The sequence below is a fragment of the Saccostrea cucullata genome, unplaced genomic scaffold (assembly GCF_032062105.1).
Source record: "Saccostrea cucullata isolate Sc308-1 unplaced genomic scaffold, CSIRO_AGI_Scuc_v1 ctg4056, whole genome shotgun sequence".
NCBI lineage: Eukaryota > Metazoa > Mollusca > Bivalvia > Ostreida > Ostreidae > Saccostrea > Saccostrea cuccullata.
In genome coordinates, this window is record NW_026931321.1 from 16,154 (window position 1) to 35,946 (window position 19,793).

At 33.8% G+C, this 19,793-nt stretch overlaps 1 protein-coding gene across 1 annotated transcript; it reads right to left on the minus strand.

Moving 5' to 3' along the window:
• Positions 1–1,622: 1,622 nt before the first annotated feature.
• LOC134232164 (uncharacterized) lies at positions 1,623–18,409 on the minus strand. The gene is made up of 7 exons (XM_062714108.1): positions 17,703–18,409; positions 17,374–17,610; positions 12,284–12,769; positions 9,343–9,597; positions 3,711–3,953; positions 3,400–3,518; positions 1,623–3,123 (listed from the first exon to the last, which is right to left on the minus strand). Exons 1-7 carry the CDS (start codon positions 18,070–18,072, stop codon positions 1,903–1,905), a joined length of 2,931 nt encoding a protein of 976 aa, XP_062570092.1. The 5' UTR covers positions 18,073–18,409; the 3' UTR covers positions 1,623–1,902.
• Positions 18,410–19,793: the final 1,384 nt, after the last annotated feature.

The window sequence follows — 19,793 nt, forward strand, 5'->3', positions numbered from 1 at the left end:
ACCTCATTATTGTCTTCAGTGAACAATTGACTGCTTTTTCTATCATCTTGTGCGTTACCTATTTAGTCGATGTCTTATGACCCACCATGCAATTAGTGACTGACACTAAAAAAGAAATACCGATTCTTGATAACAGCAAAGTTTAAATTTAACTCTTAATTCCTTACTTTTAAAAGCCATGAACAATAATAATAATTGACATGAAAGTTTGTATTTGCGGTATTCATACAATCATATAGTAAGTTTGAAAGTTGCACTTGTCTGTAAATCAATCTCACTCAGAAAAAAGTCGATAAATCGGCATTTTTTAAGAAAGTCTTTTTTAGACTGAACCCATCATATTTATTCCAGCAGTCAGACGTTCTATGGGTGCCTCAGTCAAAATTTTCTGACCTGTGGGATATGAGTGTCTATCCACTCTCATAATCAATATTATACACCTTTCTAATTGATCCTTTAAAGTTTGCGTAATAGACAAAGACAAATATGGTGGCTCTTGATCATAGCTTTTTTTTTTTACACGCGTTGACATTTCATTTTATTTTTTTCACCATGAGCACACTCGTTAAAGCAAAATATTTCATTGGAAAGTACTTCATAAACAGTTATGATTATTTTTCTGTTTCAATATTTTGAGGTAACGACTGTGCTCTATGTGAAGTCCACGATTAATTATGTAAAATTTGAGCATTTTTCCGGAAAACCTCGAATCATGCTGCGGTTTAGAATATGACATCGTAATATCTGGTTTTGACGAAAGTGTTGCATAGTGAAATCTATCGATGTTTTAGGTTGATAATAACCCAAAACATATTTTCTAATGTCTTTTTCATAATTTACAAATTTGCTAGGCCAAATATGGCATATTGTGGGTCGAATTCTTATAACAAAAAACTATTTGTTCTCGTCTATTTTAAATTACACCGAATTCTTATTTTCGACAAGATTTTGGCTTTGATGGCAATAGATCAAATGATTTTCAAATATTTTAATAAAAAAAAATGAGAGAAAGAAAAAGAAATTAAATAATTATAAATGAAATGTTTGTTCGTGCATAAAGCATTGATGCTTCCTGATTGTACAGCTCACATGCACATACATGTATACATTACACATAAAAATTATATATGAAGAGTTTTTGCCTTAGGAAATTATGTAAATAACTTGCAGCATATACTCTTCAGACATAAAGAAATATTAGAAGCATTTATTTGTATTTAATTTCTGAATGATAATGTATTGTACATGGGATACAATTAAAACAGGAATATACAGTCTTGTCAATTCCTAATCCACTATGCTGCTGTATTTTTTATATTATTTTGTTTACATGTGATCTTCATTGTCTCTACTAAAAATGACATGAGAACAGTTATCTTTATTGGTTTAAATCACTAAAAAAACTGTTCTGTTTAAAGGCATTCCTCTTTGATCTTCTTTGATCATGCAGCAGGAGAACATGAATATTTCAGAATTATTACTAACACACATTATACCTCTCGTAAATCGAGCACATGCACTGAAAACCACAAATATAATCAACACTAAATTAAAACAATGAAATGGGATGATACCTTTGTATTTACACTATAAGATGATGGAACATGTATAATCATGATATGTACAAAAAAAAAATGAATTAAAAGTTATCACAAACAATTCTCACACATATTTTTTACACTGGAGTTTAAATTTCATTGCAGTGCTATACCACCCCAATATATTAGTTTTATAATAAAAATACGTTGTCAAAATTTTTAAATGGCATGTTGGTCGATCCATCCAAATGGACAATAACCTATTTTTCCGGTAGTTAAAAAATACATTGCAAACTACATGTATAACTATTTTTAAGGCAATGGATCCAAGAAAAGTATCAGACCTATCTTCGGAATTTATAAGTTACCTCCAAAACTCCGTCAAAAAATCAGGATTGATTTTATGGCGGTCATCTAACTGGTGCAGAGGACAATTCATTGAGGCACCTGTCCTCAACTTTTTCTCCTCAATAAAATTATCATCGATTTCTATACCAATAATCTGATTCTTTTTTTCAAGGCAAGTAAATCCTACTGTATACGAAAGATGTTTGTGAAACGTATTTGTGATATCCTTCAAAATTGCGTCGATGCCTTGTCGTATTGCTACTGTGATTTCTTTTTCCAAACACCCGTCTGCTTCAGAGTGCAAAATTTGAAGCTGGATAGAGTTACATGTAACAGCAACTACCAGATAATGATCCCTGTAGTTATACATTGCTGTGTTTTTGTACAGACATGTTGTTCCTTTACTTTTAAGGACCTCCAAATCTTCTATTTGCATTAATGTCACAACAAGGCGGTAATATAAAAAAAAAGGCAGGAAGTCAAATAGGAACACCAAAACCGGAGTTTTTGACTCAGAAGATTGGATAAACTCTTTCTGTGCTTTATCGAATTTCTTTTTATTCATAGAAGGCACATAATGACATTCCATTCCGACGGCTATCAATCCTAGCCTCATCATATACATAAGCAAGGTTGTCTTGTGATCCAAATAATGTCCACCGTTTCTTCTAATTTCACCGCTTCTTCCTAATACCTGTGATTTCATATCCTCTAGTTCCCAGATTCCTTCTAAAAGTGTATCTTTCAGATTTCCTGTTTCGTAATATTCCTTCCAGTCTATTTTACTTGCATGTATCCCTTTCACGTGTAACTTGTCTGTAATGATGGTTTTGAATGCGTTTATAAACCATTGGACATCTAGGATTACTGATTTTTGAAGACCATCCTCGTTAAAGAAGAGACATTTTCCAGCATCATGATAGTATCGAAGCATGTCAACAGCATTTTTCCTTTTGTCAAGATGTTTGACGGGCAACCTTTTATGCAGCTCTTTAAATTGTAATATCGGCTGATTTTCATTTTCATTGATTTCATCATTAAGGAAAACCCATTCGTGTGGAATTTTCTCGCTCCACCTAGACCTTAATGTGATATCTACGATGCATTTCTCCAGATCAGTCAAGGGTTGAGTGGGTGGAAAGTGTGTTAGGAAACATCTGTCTTCTCTTATATATTGGGTGGTATCAGAATCGTTTGGCAATGCGTTGTATAAAGATTGCAAAAGGAAATCTTTGTTCTGTAAAAAGAATGTAGAATCACCATGCATGTATATCACTCTAACTTTACAATGTTTGGAAAGAACACAAAACTATGTTATGACGAATTTTAGAAAGTAGAAGTTTGATTAGGGTTAGGGTTTGATACTGGCAGCATCGCAAAAGCAGTAATATAAAAGAGGAACTTTGAATTAAAATAGATGTAATGTTTATGGTAGAATAAAAAGAAAAATAATGTTGTCTGAAAAATTACATTATCACATACACGTATGCCTTAAAAATTAATAAATAATGACCTTGTATACTGATTCATCCCAGTGCGTTGCTACAATTAGTACTTCTACCTTATCTTCACTTCCATGTTTTACAGATGAACAATAGGTGTGGATAGATTTCAACCAAAATACAAAATACTCTGGAACATGAGCCTTATTCATTATATGAGAGAAAAAAAATCCTACGTATTTCATTCACTAGAAATATGCAGAAAAATCAATAAAATTCTTGCAGTATAATGCTGTCAATGACTCCTATACAAAGTTTGAGAATTTTCAATTTCCATTTGAAGTTTTTTTTTTATTTACACAGTATTACATTAAGATTAAACCTTTGTATGTCCATCCAGAGAACACGGTGTCCATCTGGTCACACACCTTCTTATCTACCACCTTGTCAAGGTCTTTAGAGGCGTCTACAACCACAATATAAAAGGCTCTCCTGGTCAGGTAAATCTGATGACAAGCATAGTAAGCACACTGTCCTCCAAAGTCAAAGAACGTTAGTGTCTTAACTGAGGGTTCACTCCTCTTTTGTTCACTCTTCTCAAAAATATCTCTAACCCGGGCTCTTCCTGTGAGATTCATGGTAGAATATTTTATATTAATAAAACACACGTTTTTTTCCAATTTGTACAATAGAGGCTTAGTCTTCATATGAGCATAACAAAAGACAATCTTATCATTGTTTAATTTAAATCCTTCTTTCCTAATCCTAGGTATAATAAACATAACGTGCTTATATTTATTTCCATGAACACTTTCATATCATGCTAAGTTTCAAAATGAAAATATGGGGCTTTCTTTTACACTAGTTTAGTTTACTATTACAGTAACCGCATCGTTATTCTTTACAGATCTATCGTGTCATATCGTCCTGTATCCTATCGTATCGTGCGTGTATCCTATCGTATCGTGTTTTCCGTTTATCGTGTTTTGCGTTTTCTATCGTGTTTTCCGTTTATCGTGTTTTGCGTTTATCGTGTTGATCGTTTATCAGGCTCTATCGTGTATCGTGTTTTGCGTTTATCGTGTATATTCGGAAACCCTCGCTTTTTATCTTTACTACAGGAAGAAACTACCGAGGTATTCCGAGTTTCTTTTTCTTTTTGTTAACTAAAATAAGATTATTTTAACCAAGAAAGAGAAAAAAGTATTATTTCTTAGTTTTTCATCATTCAAAGAAATATTAAAGCGTGGAAGGAAAGAATAAATATATAAATAATACAATTAATAAATTAATAAAAATTAAAAAAATATAAATAAAATTAAGAAAATAATCATATCATAGTCAAGCAAAGAATCAAAATTAAGTTTTGAAAATGAAATAATCGATTGCCTGATTTATTTTAATTCATCGATCTGTTGATTTTTTGGGTCAAAATTTACTATTAATAATATTTTTTTTATAATTAGTCAAAGTCAATAGAGAGATTTTAATTTTCAGTAAGTCACGAGGTTTTAAGTACAGTACCTGATATATAAATGTTTTCATGTACATAAGTGAGAGCTTAGTGTAAACGTACATGTAAATGCGCAGTTGTAGCAGATTCATAATCTGTTGACACAGTTTACATGTATCAATGCACAGCACTATTATATTAACAATTATTTAGATTTCTCTTCAGGAAATTAGTTTTCCTGAAATATATAGTTCTTTAAAGCCTATTTCTTTGGTTCTTTCTTTCGGCCGGTCTTCTTAATGTATTTTTTCCCTAAGATTTAAATATTTAATTGCGAATTTTGGATACACCGCAGATTTTAAGCTTTAGACATTAAATACAAATATTTGATTTAATGCGTAAATTTTTCCGTGAAATAAAGTAGTACTTGTAGATAAATGTATTAGGACTGGTACATATGTATATTTTTTTCATAAACAATAAATCTATTTGTAGAGTTTAATTAATTTATAATATATAGTACCTGTGAAAAACAGCACATAATTATGGAAGGGATTTTTGTGCAACAATTATGTTAAAATGTATGTTAAAATATCTATAATTAAACGAGTCATTGTTGACCCTTAAGATAAGAATTTCAACATTTACATAAATAATACATAGATTACACCCTTAAGTATAGAATTTAAAAAAAAAATATTACAGTCTCAATTTCATTATAATCTATTAAATCAGTGTTTAAAAATCTACAGTATATAAATGAACATTTTTTTAATTATAATATTTAAATGTACTTTATAATTTATATTTGAAGCTTTGCAAGTATTTGAATTAAAATATTGCGGTAAATAAACAAAAAAATCTTTTCTTCTTGTCAGAAAACGTTCCGCATTTTGAAACAATCCTATCAGGTTTTGCGTTTATCCTATCGTGAAGATCGTTTATCAGGTCTATCGTGTTTTGCATTTATCGTGTTTTGCGTGTATCGTGTTTTGCGTTTATCGTGTTTTGCGTTTATCCTATCGTGCGTGTATCCTGTCCTATCGTGCGTGTATCCTATCGTATCGTGCGTGTATCCTATCTATCGTGCGTGTATCCTATCGTATCGTGTACCCTGTAAAGAATAACGATGCGGGTACTGTATTATCACATAATTAATGTAAATACACAAATTTCGTACCGTGAGATATGGATGGCCTCACTTTGCCCCATATATTAACGACAAGTCCGACATATTATATATCATGACGGCGTGCATAAATGCAAAATAACATATGAATAAAGTTTCACAATTAATGAACGTGATTTTATGGAAATAAACATGTGATTCCAGGGGAAAAACTTGTAAGGTGTAAGAACATGCTTCTGATCCTTTTGTGTTACACAATAAAATATGTTCAAATCAAAATCAACATGTGATATAATTCTTGTACTATTCTTTTAACTAAATGGCCTACAAATGCCTCGCTAAGATTTATAAAAAAGAAGATGTAATACATGTATATATTCATGCACAAATATTTTTAAAAGAGGTATTTTCAATAAATCACTCAAGCAGTCACTCAAATTATTTGACAAAAAAACATGATAACAGAAAAAATCTATTCTGTGATATTTGACGTTTTCGGTGTACCACATTGACATTAACGTATTTCGTTTTCTTTTTATCAGCATTTACAACATGATATTTAATACAAGTTTATTATTTTTTTAAAAGATATTATTTATTTTTTTAAAAGATAGTGAGCTAGCGCCGCAGCAATTTTTAAACACAGAAAGGAAGCTTTATGATCAAGTGATTTATTTTGCTGATTTCTTTAGTTTTGATCGAGGCTTGATTGTGATACAGTTATATAATTGTTTTGTGAAGTGTACTTTTTAGACATAAAGGTGAAGAAACGAAGGCGGAGGGGTCTTTACCTATCGAGTTTTGGCGCAACGGAACATTTAAGACCTTTACTGGAGAGGGGAGAGACTCTATATAATATGGTGTAGATGCCGATTGAGGCATTGAATCAGATGGTTTAAGAATAGAATTTCGTGGCAATAAAGCAAAATTAATACAGGGTAGCTATTTAACCTTTGTAAAGTAGGTTGGTGCATTGGATCATCTTTGTCAAGAAACAGTTACGTTTTAAAAAGCCATGCAAATCAGAATTTTTTTTTTATAAATAATGGATTTATTCGTTATTTTCAGTGTGAATTCTTGTTTCTGAAATTTGTAAGATTGAATGAATTGACCAATCAAAAATTAGAGTCTATCTTTGGTTGTACTTAGACACAAAAAAAACCTCCCTTGTCTTTGTTTAGAACAATCACATAATGACTCGGGCTTTTCCATCAGAAAAACGGGAAAATTGAACTATTACAATTATGTAGTTATCTTTAAACTGTAAGCTACACAATAAATAAACATATTTATTTTAATGCAATAAGTATTTTGATACCCCGGTACCCATCAACTGGCTAATTTCTTTCCATAATCCTTTCAACGCTAGAACACCTTATCTTATCCTCCTACAATGAGTAAAATGTCTGTAATACAGTTTGTCGTGTGTTGCCACCTTTGTGACGTTAAATAATGTGTTTGAAATTCTCAAAAGTATCAGTGACATATTATAATTTTTAGCAGACGCAAAATATCAAGAGGAGAAATAAACCCATTTTGTAAAGGGAGATAATTCAAATTTACAGTAATTACCACTCAGAGTTAACAGAAAAATCACGAAAATGGGTCTAAAGACAATAAATAAACATATTTATTTTATGATACAACGAAATTGTTAGCATACGGTCTATCTATAGTAGTTTTTCAGTTTTCCCAGAATGCAAGACCATGAAGCCGAGCATACATATTCAAGGAATTTGGACTAACGTAGTTACTAGCGCTCGAGGGCAACAAGAGCACCGCACAGTGGAGCATCCCCGCGCGGTAGGATATATTTTGACCACATGCATGAGTTACGTATGAATGAGACGAAATGGCACCGACCACTGATCGTTGATGATAATATCTCCATACTCGATAAAAAAATTTAAGAGGAATGTCAAACGCCTGTAGGAAACAATTTGAGTGGGAGGGGGCGGATGTGTTACAAGGAAGGATATGGAGATAACGAACAATATTCAATTTGAAATTAAAGTCAATGAAACAATACAAAATAAGTACAAAGCAAACACGGACCCCCGAAAGATCAGAGGTGGGATCAGGTGCCATGGAGGAGTGCGCATCCCCTGCCGACAGGTAACACCAGCCGTGTGCTCCTTGTCATGATCAGGAAATAACGGAAAAATCCGTCGTCAATTCAATGATAAATTTTATTTGCTGATACGATCATTTTAAATAAGTTTCCTATACGAATATAGAACTTTACAACCATACAGTTCATTGGTGTAGGGACTATCAACAATCAAAAACATAAGAATCCAAATACGCCATTAAAGATGTTTTTGTTCAGATGGCACATGGATAAAGTAGCTAGGTTTTTTAAAGTGTTGTATTTATCGACAAAATCATTGTAGGGCCACTTATCCCGTGTTCACCCGAATTTTACGGCCATGTCTTAAACAATATATAAATACCTAGTAAGCAAGGGTAACCAGTATAAATTTATAATATAAAGTGAAATTTTGGTAAATAAATAAAGATCTATTGCAACACTTAGTATTTTAGGCGGAGATTGTCTTTAGGTGGAACTTTTTTTTTACAATAATCAGGATCCATATCATCTGGGGGGGGGGGGGGGCAAGCATACCAGATTAAGTTTTCTCTAAATATCAGTAATTTTCTACCATTCACAGTTGCATGCTTTGTGCATCAAATCTGAGAATTAACAAGGAAGTAAACTGTCATTTTTTGGGAAGATGCAAGTCGGGGATGGGTTGGTGGTTTGCAGCCGGAAATTAAAATAAATTGACAATAAAAATTGAAATTTAAAAATAAAAAAAACAGAAGAAAGTTATTCAATCTTAAAATTACTTGAAGCATTGCGCGAATAAAATTATATGTTTAAAAAAAAAGAGAAGGTCAGCAGCTTAAAAGAAATTTTTGAAACAAAATTAACAAATTAACTGCCTTTCTTTACAAAATTTGTCTGTACATTATTGTATGCGCAAACTGTGAAAAGTTTTGTTAGATACACAAACAGTGCAACGAGTGTGTATATGTGTAACTGTATATTCTTACATATTTACCGTTCACGGTAGCTCAGTCGCTAGAGCGCTTGCTCCGTTTTCGGGAGGTCGTGAGTTCGTATCTCGGCCGCAACAGACCTAGTTGTTAAAATGGGTAGCAACTGTTTGAAGTGAAAGTTGCAGGTCCTTTGGATAAGACCTTGAAAACCGAGGCCCCGTGTCAGCGGCAGTCGTTGGCACCATAAAGATCCCTCACTGCTCAATGGCCCTGAGTGCCGAGTCAAGGTCAAAATTTGAAGCCCTTCACCGGCATACGGTGACGTCTCCATATGAGTGAAAAATTCTCGAGAGGTATTTTAAGCAATATACAGTCAATCTTACATATTTAAAAAAAAAATTCATATAAATAAAATGCTATTATTTTCACCTTTTAGTGATTTTGTTTGATCACATATATGAAATATTTCCTCATGCACCTCCAATCCCTCAGTAGATTTTACTTCCTTAATCTCTTCTTCACTACATCTGAGAAGACGTTTAAGTAGAGTGCTTTTCCCCGCCCCAGCACATCCTACAATCATCCCCCGGGCGTGGTGGACTGTCTGTGTTCCTCTCTTAGCATACTCCACATACCGCTCTCTGGCCTCCTGGTCCCATTTTAGTATTTCTCCTGGGACTCCTACTGTATCATAAAATAATCAACAGTATCAAACTAGAACTAGATGCACGATGAGCAATGAGCTTACTGTCACTAAATGTAACCGCCGCCTCCCATATCATTACAATATCATGACCATGATTTGCTATGGGAACCCAAAAATCTCTACATTGTTTTACGTTAACGTGTAAAGATGAATAGGGTGCTGTGTCCCATGTTATTTGATAAGAATATAATGGCAGTGTCAATCATGGTTTTGCTACAGGAAACGAAAAATATGTATCGAATCAAAAAATAAGGAAAAGAATCAGTGACATTATGTAATAAAGATGATATGAAAGTTCAAAGTCTCATTAAATTTAAGTATAAGCGGAGTTGCGGATAAAGGATGACTACCCCAAAGAGTAAGAGATGGACAGACGGACGGACGCACATCGCGATTACTGTATACCCTCCGCTTGAAAAGCAGGTTGTTTGATAATAAAGAAATAAATCAAAACGAAAAAGTCATTTTCCATTTAGTTTAAATGACAAAATTTGGAAAAGAGAGATGAAACTCCTCAGAGTACTTTCTTTTTTCAAGGTAAAATAAATTAAAGCATTACAGCTTTATTGATTTCGTTGAGCATGGATGTAGGAAATCTGGTCAGTGGGACGGGTTGAAGGTAATGGGATTGGTGGGGTATCCAATCCAATAATTTTGCCGAAATATAGAAAAAACTATGGAAAAGGTAGCTATAATATGATTGTTTTCTGATGAACTCTGAGGTCTGATTCCAGGATTTTTTGGGCATTAAATAGTATCCCAAACTAAAAATGCATGCATGGCTGCACCCCCCTCCCCATCAAACAATGCTTTTTACATGCCTTTTTCGGTTTTAATTTTTTTTTAATTCTACAATAATTGCACTTTTTTTACATATAAACTCTGTACTTATTTATTTTATATCCTTTCTTGGATGAATTGAAAAATAGGTATAGTTTCAATTCACTTTTTTTTTCTTCTTTAAACTTTGAGGGTTATCTTTTTTTTATTTGAATATATTTGATATTCTGTCACGTGCAACTCAGATCTTAAAATGTAATATTACATACAATAATTTTATTACATAAAATGTACACACATGTACAGCGCTGGCAAACTTTTTTACATGAGTTTGATCTACATGTTGTGACACTGAATTATTTGAAAGACGTATTTTAAAAATCATTAACAAAAACATGTTAAAATTAGAGAGTAAGACCCGATGACATGACTCTTGACGGTATACATGTAACCCCCACCCTCCCCGGCCCATATCCTATATATGATCTCTAGTGGCATTAAATTTGTATTTTATAAGGTTAAATACTGTAGACCCTTTTCTTATAAACATCACATATTTTTGTGCATACTTCCAAGACATTCAAGAAACTTTTTTTCTTTAAACTTCCGTGAAAATAAGCAAATCATATTTGACAAAAATGTTTCATGGACATATTTATTAGGGGTGGGACGATACACAGATCTTGCGATACGATACATATCTCGATATATTGGCACGATACGATACGTATCTCGATATTATGATAAATCATAAAACTATTAAAAATAGTATTTTATTTCATTTTTTTTCTTGACATTAGCACATGATAAATTATAAAACTATTGAAGTATTCAAAATAATAAGTATTTTATTATTTTTTTTTTGTCTTGACATTAACTCAAATAATTATTCTATGTCAAATTATGTGTGCTATGAAATTAATACTTGAAGTTCATCAACTTCATTGACTAAAACTTTACAAAAACAATAGTAAAGGACAATTGTATATATTACCAAATTTCTATTAACAAGTTGTTTACAAATAGTTGTGTAGTTTATCAACGAACACTGACTAAAAATTCATTTTAAAAAAATCACATTTACATTATTATTAATCGCTGAAAGTCTGTAGCCAAGTTGAGATTACAAAAAAAAGTATGAATGGACTAACAATTAATAATATCAATTGTTCTGGAAACGATACTTTTCTGTGTATAGCATGCTTTGCACACTGAACTTTTCTTGTCCAATCTTCCGCGGCTGCTTAAAAGTGAAAACGTATTACCCCTAATCAAAGGCTTATTAGTTCTAAGGTGTGTTTTCAATATCAACACCATCTCTTCGCTTCGTACAGGCCGCCATTTTCAAGGACAGGTACTTTCATTTTCAATTTTTGGATAGGTCGTTCGTGTATCGTTTCGTACCGATATTTGAATGCTCGTATCGTAAACCGTATCTTAGAGGAAAATATCGATATGTATCGGTGTATCGGTATATCGTCCCACCCCTAATATTTATTCTTGCTAGTAAATGTCTTTAATACATGTATTTAAAAAATGTGCATTAGAACCTATTAAGTATTACGAAATAAATATTAAACATTGTCATTTTTAAGCGTAACAGAATAGTTCACTTTAATATTCCTGTACTCACTTGATACATGTAAATACTGTTCCATATATTAAGTATTTTATGTTTTTACATGGTATGTACTCATATTTTCCTTCAATTACATTTAAATGATGAAAGAACTACTTTTGCAAAATTAATGATAAGGAAAGTTCTCAAAGTACACAAAATATTACAGTAAAGTACCATAACATCTCAATATCTTTTTTTTAATTGAAAAAAGTGAAAATAAATATATTCCGTTTTGTTATATGCAGAGGTAAAACGGTACTCACAACGGTGAATGATCCTGTTATGGATGCCCTCGTCAGACATGGTACAGTTTGAGATGATGTCCAACTGTAGACTGCCTATGAAGAGCTCGTACATCTTCTCCGGTCTGTCCGGTACATACAGACATCTCTCTCCCTCACTCCTCTCATACTCCCAGGACCGGCAGTATTCTGATATCACGTCACGTGACGCCGTGGTCAGGAAAAACTCCAGATCACTGTCCTTTACCAGACACTCCGTAACAAAGGCGTACATGACGTCATGTCGGATGTAATCTGATATAAAGGTTATCACATCGTCACGTGTTTCTGTAATTTCATCAGGAAGATCTACCAAGTCGTCATCAGTAATATCAGGGAAATACCTCTGTCTGATTTTGTCCTTTGTGATTCTGTGTGATTGTTCAACGACACTAATCCGATATTTATCAGACATAAGTAAACAATAAAGTTGACATCTGACTTCCGGCTCATAGCTATGGATTTTACCTGAAATGACAAACAAATAAATAATGAATCACCAAACAAATTAATTAATAAAATAAAATAAATGAATTGTTAACATTTAGTCTAACCACATGGCATGCACTCCAATCTTTTTCTTTATACTGTATGTACACGTATGTATTCATTCCTATTGAAGAGATGTTTAAGAATGTGAACCATCCCCCCCCCCACTACATAATTTTTTCAATTGCTACTTTTAGCCATCGCTGAATAAATGTGATTAAAAAGATAAGGAGATTTATTACAAATATAAGAATAATCCTGAAATACGAATACAAATCTGTAAAAAATGACGTTTTGCTTTCGTCGCCCGCGAGACACAGTGATTCGAGCATCTGCTTTATAGTCCAGGAGTAGGGAGTTCATTCTTTAAGCGACACCACATTATTTTCTTGTTTGTCGGACATCTGATGACAAAAGTATGAGAGGTCAAAAAATTTAGTAATAATATTTTTTACTTTTTTTGAAGGAAATATTCTTAGGTGGAACTTGAACAAAATTGAGCGGAAGTATATTCCCTCTACCTTGTTTTTCTATTTTTTTTTTTAGAGTTACATATTGAAGAATGATGAGGAGTACGAAAAAATGTCGAGTGAATAAAAGAAAAGATATATCAATAAGACATTGTAATTAAGCTATCTTGCATAGGGACCATATATACAGTGTACACAATCATGTTTAGAAGGATTCGCAGAAACTGCAGGAAAGGACGGGGGGGGGGAGATGAGTACATGTAACTGTAATATTTCATATCTTGTATTGAAAGAGACTTGTAACGGAGCTGAACCCCGCCCCCCCTCCCTTTCTTAAAAAGTCTACGAAATTTTATTTCCATCCTTTGTCATGTTTATTTCTTTTTAGCTTCTAAAAGGATTTCTGTATTTTTGTGCTCAAGCAATTAAAAAATCAACTTATTGGACAGCACATTCCTGTCTTGGTCAATGGAAAAATGCAATACCCAAATCAATAGATTCATGTTTCCGCACCCCCCCCCCCACTACCACAACCCTCTCCTCCCTACACATAGGGACACACATGAAGACATACATCCGGTCCACTGAAAAAACACACTTTTTGAAAAAGAGGATTACAGCTAGAAAGAAAACAAGAGGCCCTTGGGCCTTATAAGTTACCTGAGTATTGTGTAGCAACTTTTAAACAATTAAATTTGGTTCGTGCTTCAAACCAAAGGCCATAAAATTGACAATTCACAATTTTGACAGAAGTACAATTGCTTATCATAATTATTAAGTTAGGATGCTTGCTCTATCTACTTAATACCCAGAGGTAGATCAGATAAACAAAGAGAAAATGCATTTCCACTATATACCATGTTGTGCACCTCACCCCAAAGGAACCACTGACCCAGGGTCCACATGTTTCAAAGTTTTGCAAATTTTATCATAAAATGGTTGATTAATACCAAAGAGCAGATTTCAAAGCATAAACTTATTTATGTAAGCCCCCCCCCCTCTGACTAAGGGGGCATATAAAAAAAACACTTTGCTAGATGCACCTTTCTTCATCATAAATATATAGACTTAGATCATTTGCATAAAACCCAGAAGCAAAGGAAAAAACATTTCAAAGAATTGATGTATTTTTACGATATAATCAACAGAGCCCCGCCCTAACACCAGAACCCCTAAACCGAGGGCCATAAAATTCAAAATTTTGGAAGAGGCACTCTTGCCCATCATAATTAAGTGCCTAGTTAGTTTATTTAAAACTCAGAAGCAGAGAAGAAGATTTTCAAAGAATAAATGCATTTTCACTATATAATCAATAGAGCCCTGCCCTAACACCAGAATCCCTGACCCTGGGGCCATCAAATTCACAAATCTGGAAGAGGCATTCTTGCTCATCAAATCTATATACTTAGTTAGTTTATTTAAAATCCAGGAGCAGAGAAGAAGATTTTCAAAGAAATAATGCATGGTCACTACATTGTCTATATAGCCCCGCTCTAGCACTAGAACCCCTGACAGGTTGCCTGTTTGATGTCCAGGAGTAAAGAAGACGATTTTTAAAGATTGCAATAATTTTAGTGGTTTTGGCCCAATCCCTCAGGCCCCAGGAGGGCGGGGACCATGAAATTCACAATTTTTATTTCACTCTACCCATAGATGCTGGATACTAAATTTGGTTGTAATTGGTTAAGTGGTTTCAGAGAAAAAGCTGAAAATGTTCAAATGTTAACAAACGACATACAACGGACGACGACGAACGAAGACAGATAGCAATAGGTCACCTGAGTTACTCAGGTGACCTAAAAATAACTAACCTTAAAAAAAATATCTTGACTTATTTTATATTCCCTAAATATTAACGATGAATAGTGCTTGTAAATGCACATAATACTGTAATGATGAGTATGTTTGTTTGTTGATTAAAACGTCTCACTTCAGAATATTTCACTGATACACTGTTACATAACAGAATCATTCGCCGCAGGGGTGCTTCAATTTGACCTTGGCCTTGAAGGCCACTGAGCAGTTTGGGATCGTTTTCGTGCCAGAAGGTTCCACAACAAGGGACCAAGGACCCCATTTGTATCGGTCTGATTTAAGAACACGTGTTCACGTCCCTCAGTGGGATTAGATCCCGTGACATATATATAAGGATCAGACGAGAACTATTCATTTCATCGTTACTGGTTTTTCTGACGTGAAAATGAATTTATGTGCTAATCAAGGCACAGACGATACTTTCTAAATGACCAATCAGCTAAATGAAATTCGTTACGAGTGAGTATCACAAAACATGCAAAAATACTATGGAAACAAGCTTGGAATATTATTTTTTTCAAATATTTTTTTATGCATTTTTGTCACACAGACTAGACACGGATCTACATATGTTCAATTTCCGGGATCAAACTAAAATTTATTTACAGTTACAAACAATAGATAGAATATACATGATATACATTAGTTTAAAGTTTTGTAGCGTGTTTGGTGAGCAGTTCGCTAGGTCTACTGTACATGTACTCCCGAGTATCGGTGAATACAAGTTTTGAGTGCATTTCTTGTCATTAAAACCCTAAATGCTGAATATCCATGCGTATTATAAAGTATAAACAGCCTTGGCTGACCATTATAAAAGTTTGAAATGTAGAAAAGGATAACAGATAAATTGACCTAAACCACGTGTCTCTGATAAAATGTAAACGTAACATGTTTATTCTGTTATCGGATTAGACAATATTTAAACTAAGTGCTAAATAATAACAACAGCCATACAAGGTCTTCTTGGACATGCATATCCCTTACTAACAACTTCTCGGGCCTTTCCGCCTAGCGGAAAAACGATCTCAAATGTATATGGTAGCCGCCATGACAACCCTCCCTTTTCACGATCTTTGAAATAAATGCATGGAGACCTTTTATCTTTAGAATATAGAGTTTCACTTTATTCAATGTAATGATATTATACCTAAAATATTCTATATTTAAATAAACAGGAAATGTATAATTTTTTTAACATCCGATGATGTTAATACTTTCGAGGTTGTTTTTCCGACCTCTGACGGAAAGACTCGAGATGGTGCGATTGGCATATCCATGTTTTGTACCAAGACCCGCCCATTATCTTGCCATAAAAGAAAATATTCGCACAAACCTGGCCTAATTTAGCTGTGATAGGGTGTAATAAATCAAAGATAATATAATGCAGTATTCCTTAAAAAAAATGTGTCTGACCATTGAAACTATTCAAAAGGTGTCCTATTTATTCACTTATGTTTGAAAACTACCAATATCGCTGTAGATTAAATATAATTTGTCGTGGAAAAAGGGCCCCAGGTAGCAGCTATGTCACATCATACGACCTGAAGCATTTTCACCACCTTTCACAACAAATGATGCGGAATACATGTACACTTACAAACAACAGAAAAAATGAAAATCATGCTAAAGAGAAAGGAGAATAATTCAGATTTGGATTAATAAAGCAAAACAAGTTAAATTTTACAACATTTTAAACGAAATCGAGGGAGAGAAACAGACTGATACTAGTACTTTGACTGACATTTTGATTTGCAAAATACATAAAAATAAGGGCCTATACTAATTAAAAATAAAGATTGCCATTGGCGTCAAAACAAGGGGGGGTAGCTTTTTTAAAAAAGCAATAGACATCATATAGATAATAAAAATTGAGTCGTAGGTATATACCCCCCCCCCCCAACATGCACACATTCAACATACACGATGCAGTGTAGTTAAAGTTGAAGAAGGGTGAGTCGTAGTGTTTGAAAGTAGAAAATGATCATGAAAGAACTTCCATCTCCCCAAACCCTAATCCTCTTCTTTATTTTATTTTAAGCAGAAAAATTAACACCCGTCATTTTTATATTTATGTCTGGACAAAGTTCCAGGTATAGATTTAGGCAATATTTATTCAGATTACTGAACAGATTGGACAACAGGCTAGGCAAACTGCCTATAAATCACTTTTCTATACAAGGTCTTGGGTACATGTAACAAATATATAATGAACTGATTTAATATAAATCCATAGTTCCGAATGCATACATATAACTAGAGAACTAACTTCAATTCTGCTAGAAAATCAAACTTTCTTACTTGGTTTTCTATAGGTTTTGTTGTCGATGATGTAAATGTCGTTGTGTGGATGTAGACCTATACAGGATCTCACGATGTCAGGTCTTGGTCTCCCGTGTCTCCAGAGCCATGTCAGGTGATCTACACTGTCCTGTGATCTTCCTCTGTAATGTACAGCCTCCCCTTCTCTTCTTAGATCCGTTAGAAATTCTTCTAGTCCATCTTTACTGCTCTTCATTTTATTTTCTGGGATATTTACTGTAGAAAAAAATATACCGTTTATAATAAACATTTACACTGTAGTACCATTATGTATATATACAATTAACAATTATTTTACTCTGACTTACATATCTGGTGTATCTCATCATATATACTCGTGTCCTCCATGGTGACGTGAGTCAGTATGTTCATCTGTAGACGGAGTATCAGTAAGTCATCACAGAGAGGACTAGTGACACACTTCTCTCCAGGTTCTCTGTTGTATCTCCCTGATCTCAGGTACACACTGGCTGTGTCATAACTACTGCAAAGGAATTGTATAAAACTGTTTATTGATGCTATCCTATACATTGTCTCATCCTTTATGTCCTTCGTTATCTTGTCCTGATCTTCCCAAAGGTAATCACGTGACTTCAGTCTGTCCAGAGTCTGCTGTGCCTCTTCACGTGTTACAGGATTCCTATTATGGTACACTCCCTGTCGTATCTCATTAAGCATGTCCAGCCACTCTGTGTCAGTGAAGTCAGGAGGACCGGAGTCAGAGCACAGAAAACAGAACAACACGAACACCTCGTCATCAGTCAGTGTGGAGAACTTATCTAAAAATATAACGAGTAACTACTAATACATGCAGCACTTCACACATAAGTATCAGATAAATATTATTTTATAGCCTACTTGGTAATGGTGCATTGTAGTTATTGTTCTCAATTCATAGTATTCCCTGTGTGTTTTACTTATGAAGGTATTTTTTAAACAAATACATGACATTTATTGCAACATAATTATAATAGCTTTGTTAGTAATGTACAGACTAGTTAAAATAAGGTGATCTCTTTGTAAAAAAAATATAGTTTATATGTCTTTAGTTCTTATCCAACAAATGGTTATAAACAGTGTACAAATATGTACATTTTATACGGCATAATACCATACAGACAAAATACGAGAAAGCAGATAAATAACTGAGAAATTCCCTCGCAGAATTAGCCCCCTCCTTCTCTCTCTCTCTCTCTCTCTCTCTCTCTCTCTCTCTCTCTCTCTCTCTCTCTCTCTCTAAATTCCGGAGATATGGTTTTGTTAAATTATATTAATAAACTACTTTTATTCATACTTTCCCAAATATTGAAAAGCAATAACATATGAATCAGTTAAATCCAATGTAAATCTTTCCTATAGGGCTTTCATGTATACCTACATTTGTAAGCTACATTCACAGGTACTTGTGGGCAGGACACCAGGACACCCCAACCCCCTAAGTATTCCACCCCGGGGCTTGTCGAACATTTTTGTTATATTAATTACACTTATTCACCATAAGTTCCATAGAAAAAAAATCGTTAAAACCCTAAAATAATCGATCCACAAAACAAATACCCACTATACATTATAAGACAGATCTCTCTTATACTGTATTGTGGGTTTTTTTTTTTTTTTTTTTTTTTTTTTTGTGGAGCGATTATTTTTGGGTTTTAATGATTTTTTTTTCTATTGTACTCATGATGATAAAGTGTTATAAATACAATTTGTGAAAAAGATGTCCAACAAGCCCCGGGTGGAATATTAAGGGGGGGAGGGGGTTCTGTCCACAAGTACATGTGGCTACATTGTTATCAGTCCTAATTAATGCCGGATATATTAATTCCCCACACCTGGAACATGAAGGGGCTATAGATTTCCACTGAGTCTGTCCGTCTGTCCCTTTGTATGTCTCTCTGTCAGTCAGTCAGTCTGACCTTTTTGGCAATCTTTACTTTTTGTCTAAACATTTGTAGATAGTCCGATATTTTGGTATATCAATGAAAAACCTAAAACGTGCGTCTACGTGTATACCACTTGCATTGTACGGTATGATTTGTTTCATGCAACGGTTTATTCATTTTGTGAACGGTTTTTGTGCTCGGTATACAAATTAAATATGCGGTGCATATACGCCGTAGTACGATTGACAACGTAACAAAGTCGTTTCTTTCTTTTTTGTCCTCCGCTTTCGCGAAAGCGAGGGGACATTAAGTCTCATTCGTCTGACCGCCGGTCTGTCTGTCTGTCTAGCTCTCCGACCGTCACAAAAACGTTAACCTAGTCTATAACTTTTGATTGAGTGGAGCTATGACTTTTATATTTTACATGTAAATTCCTTGTGATAAGACCACCAAATTTGACCTATTGACCTTGACATTGGAGTTTGACCCACTTTTACACAAAAATTCCAAACTTTT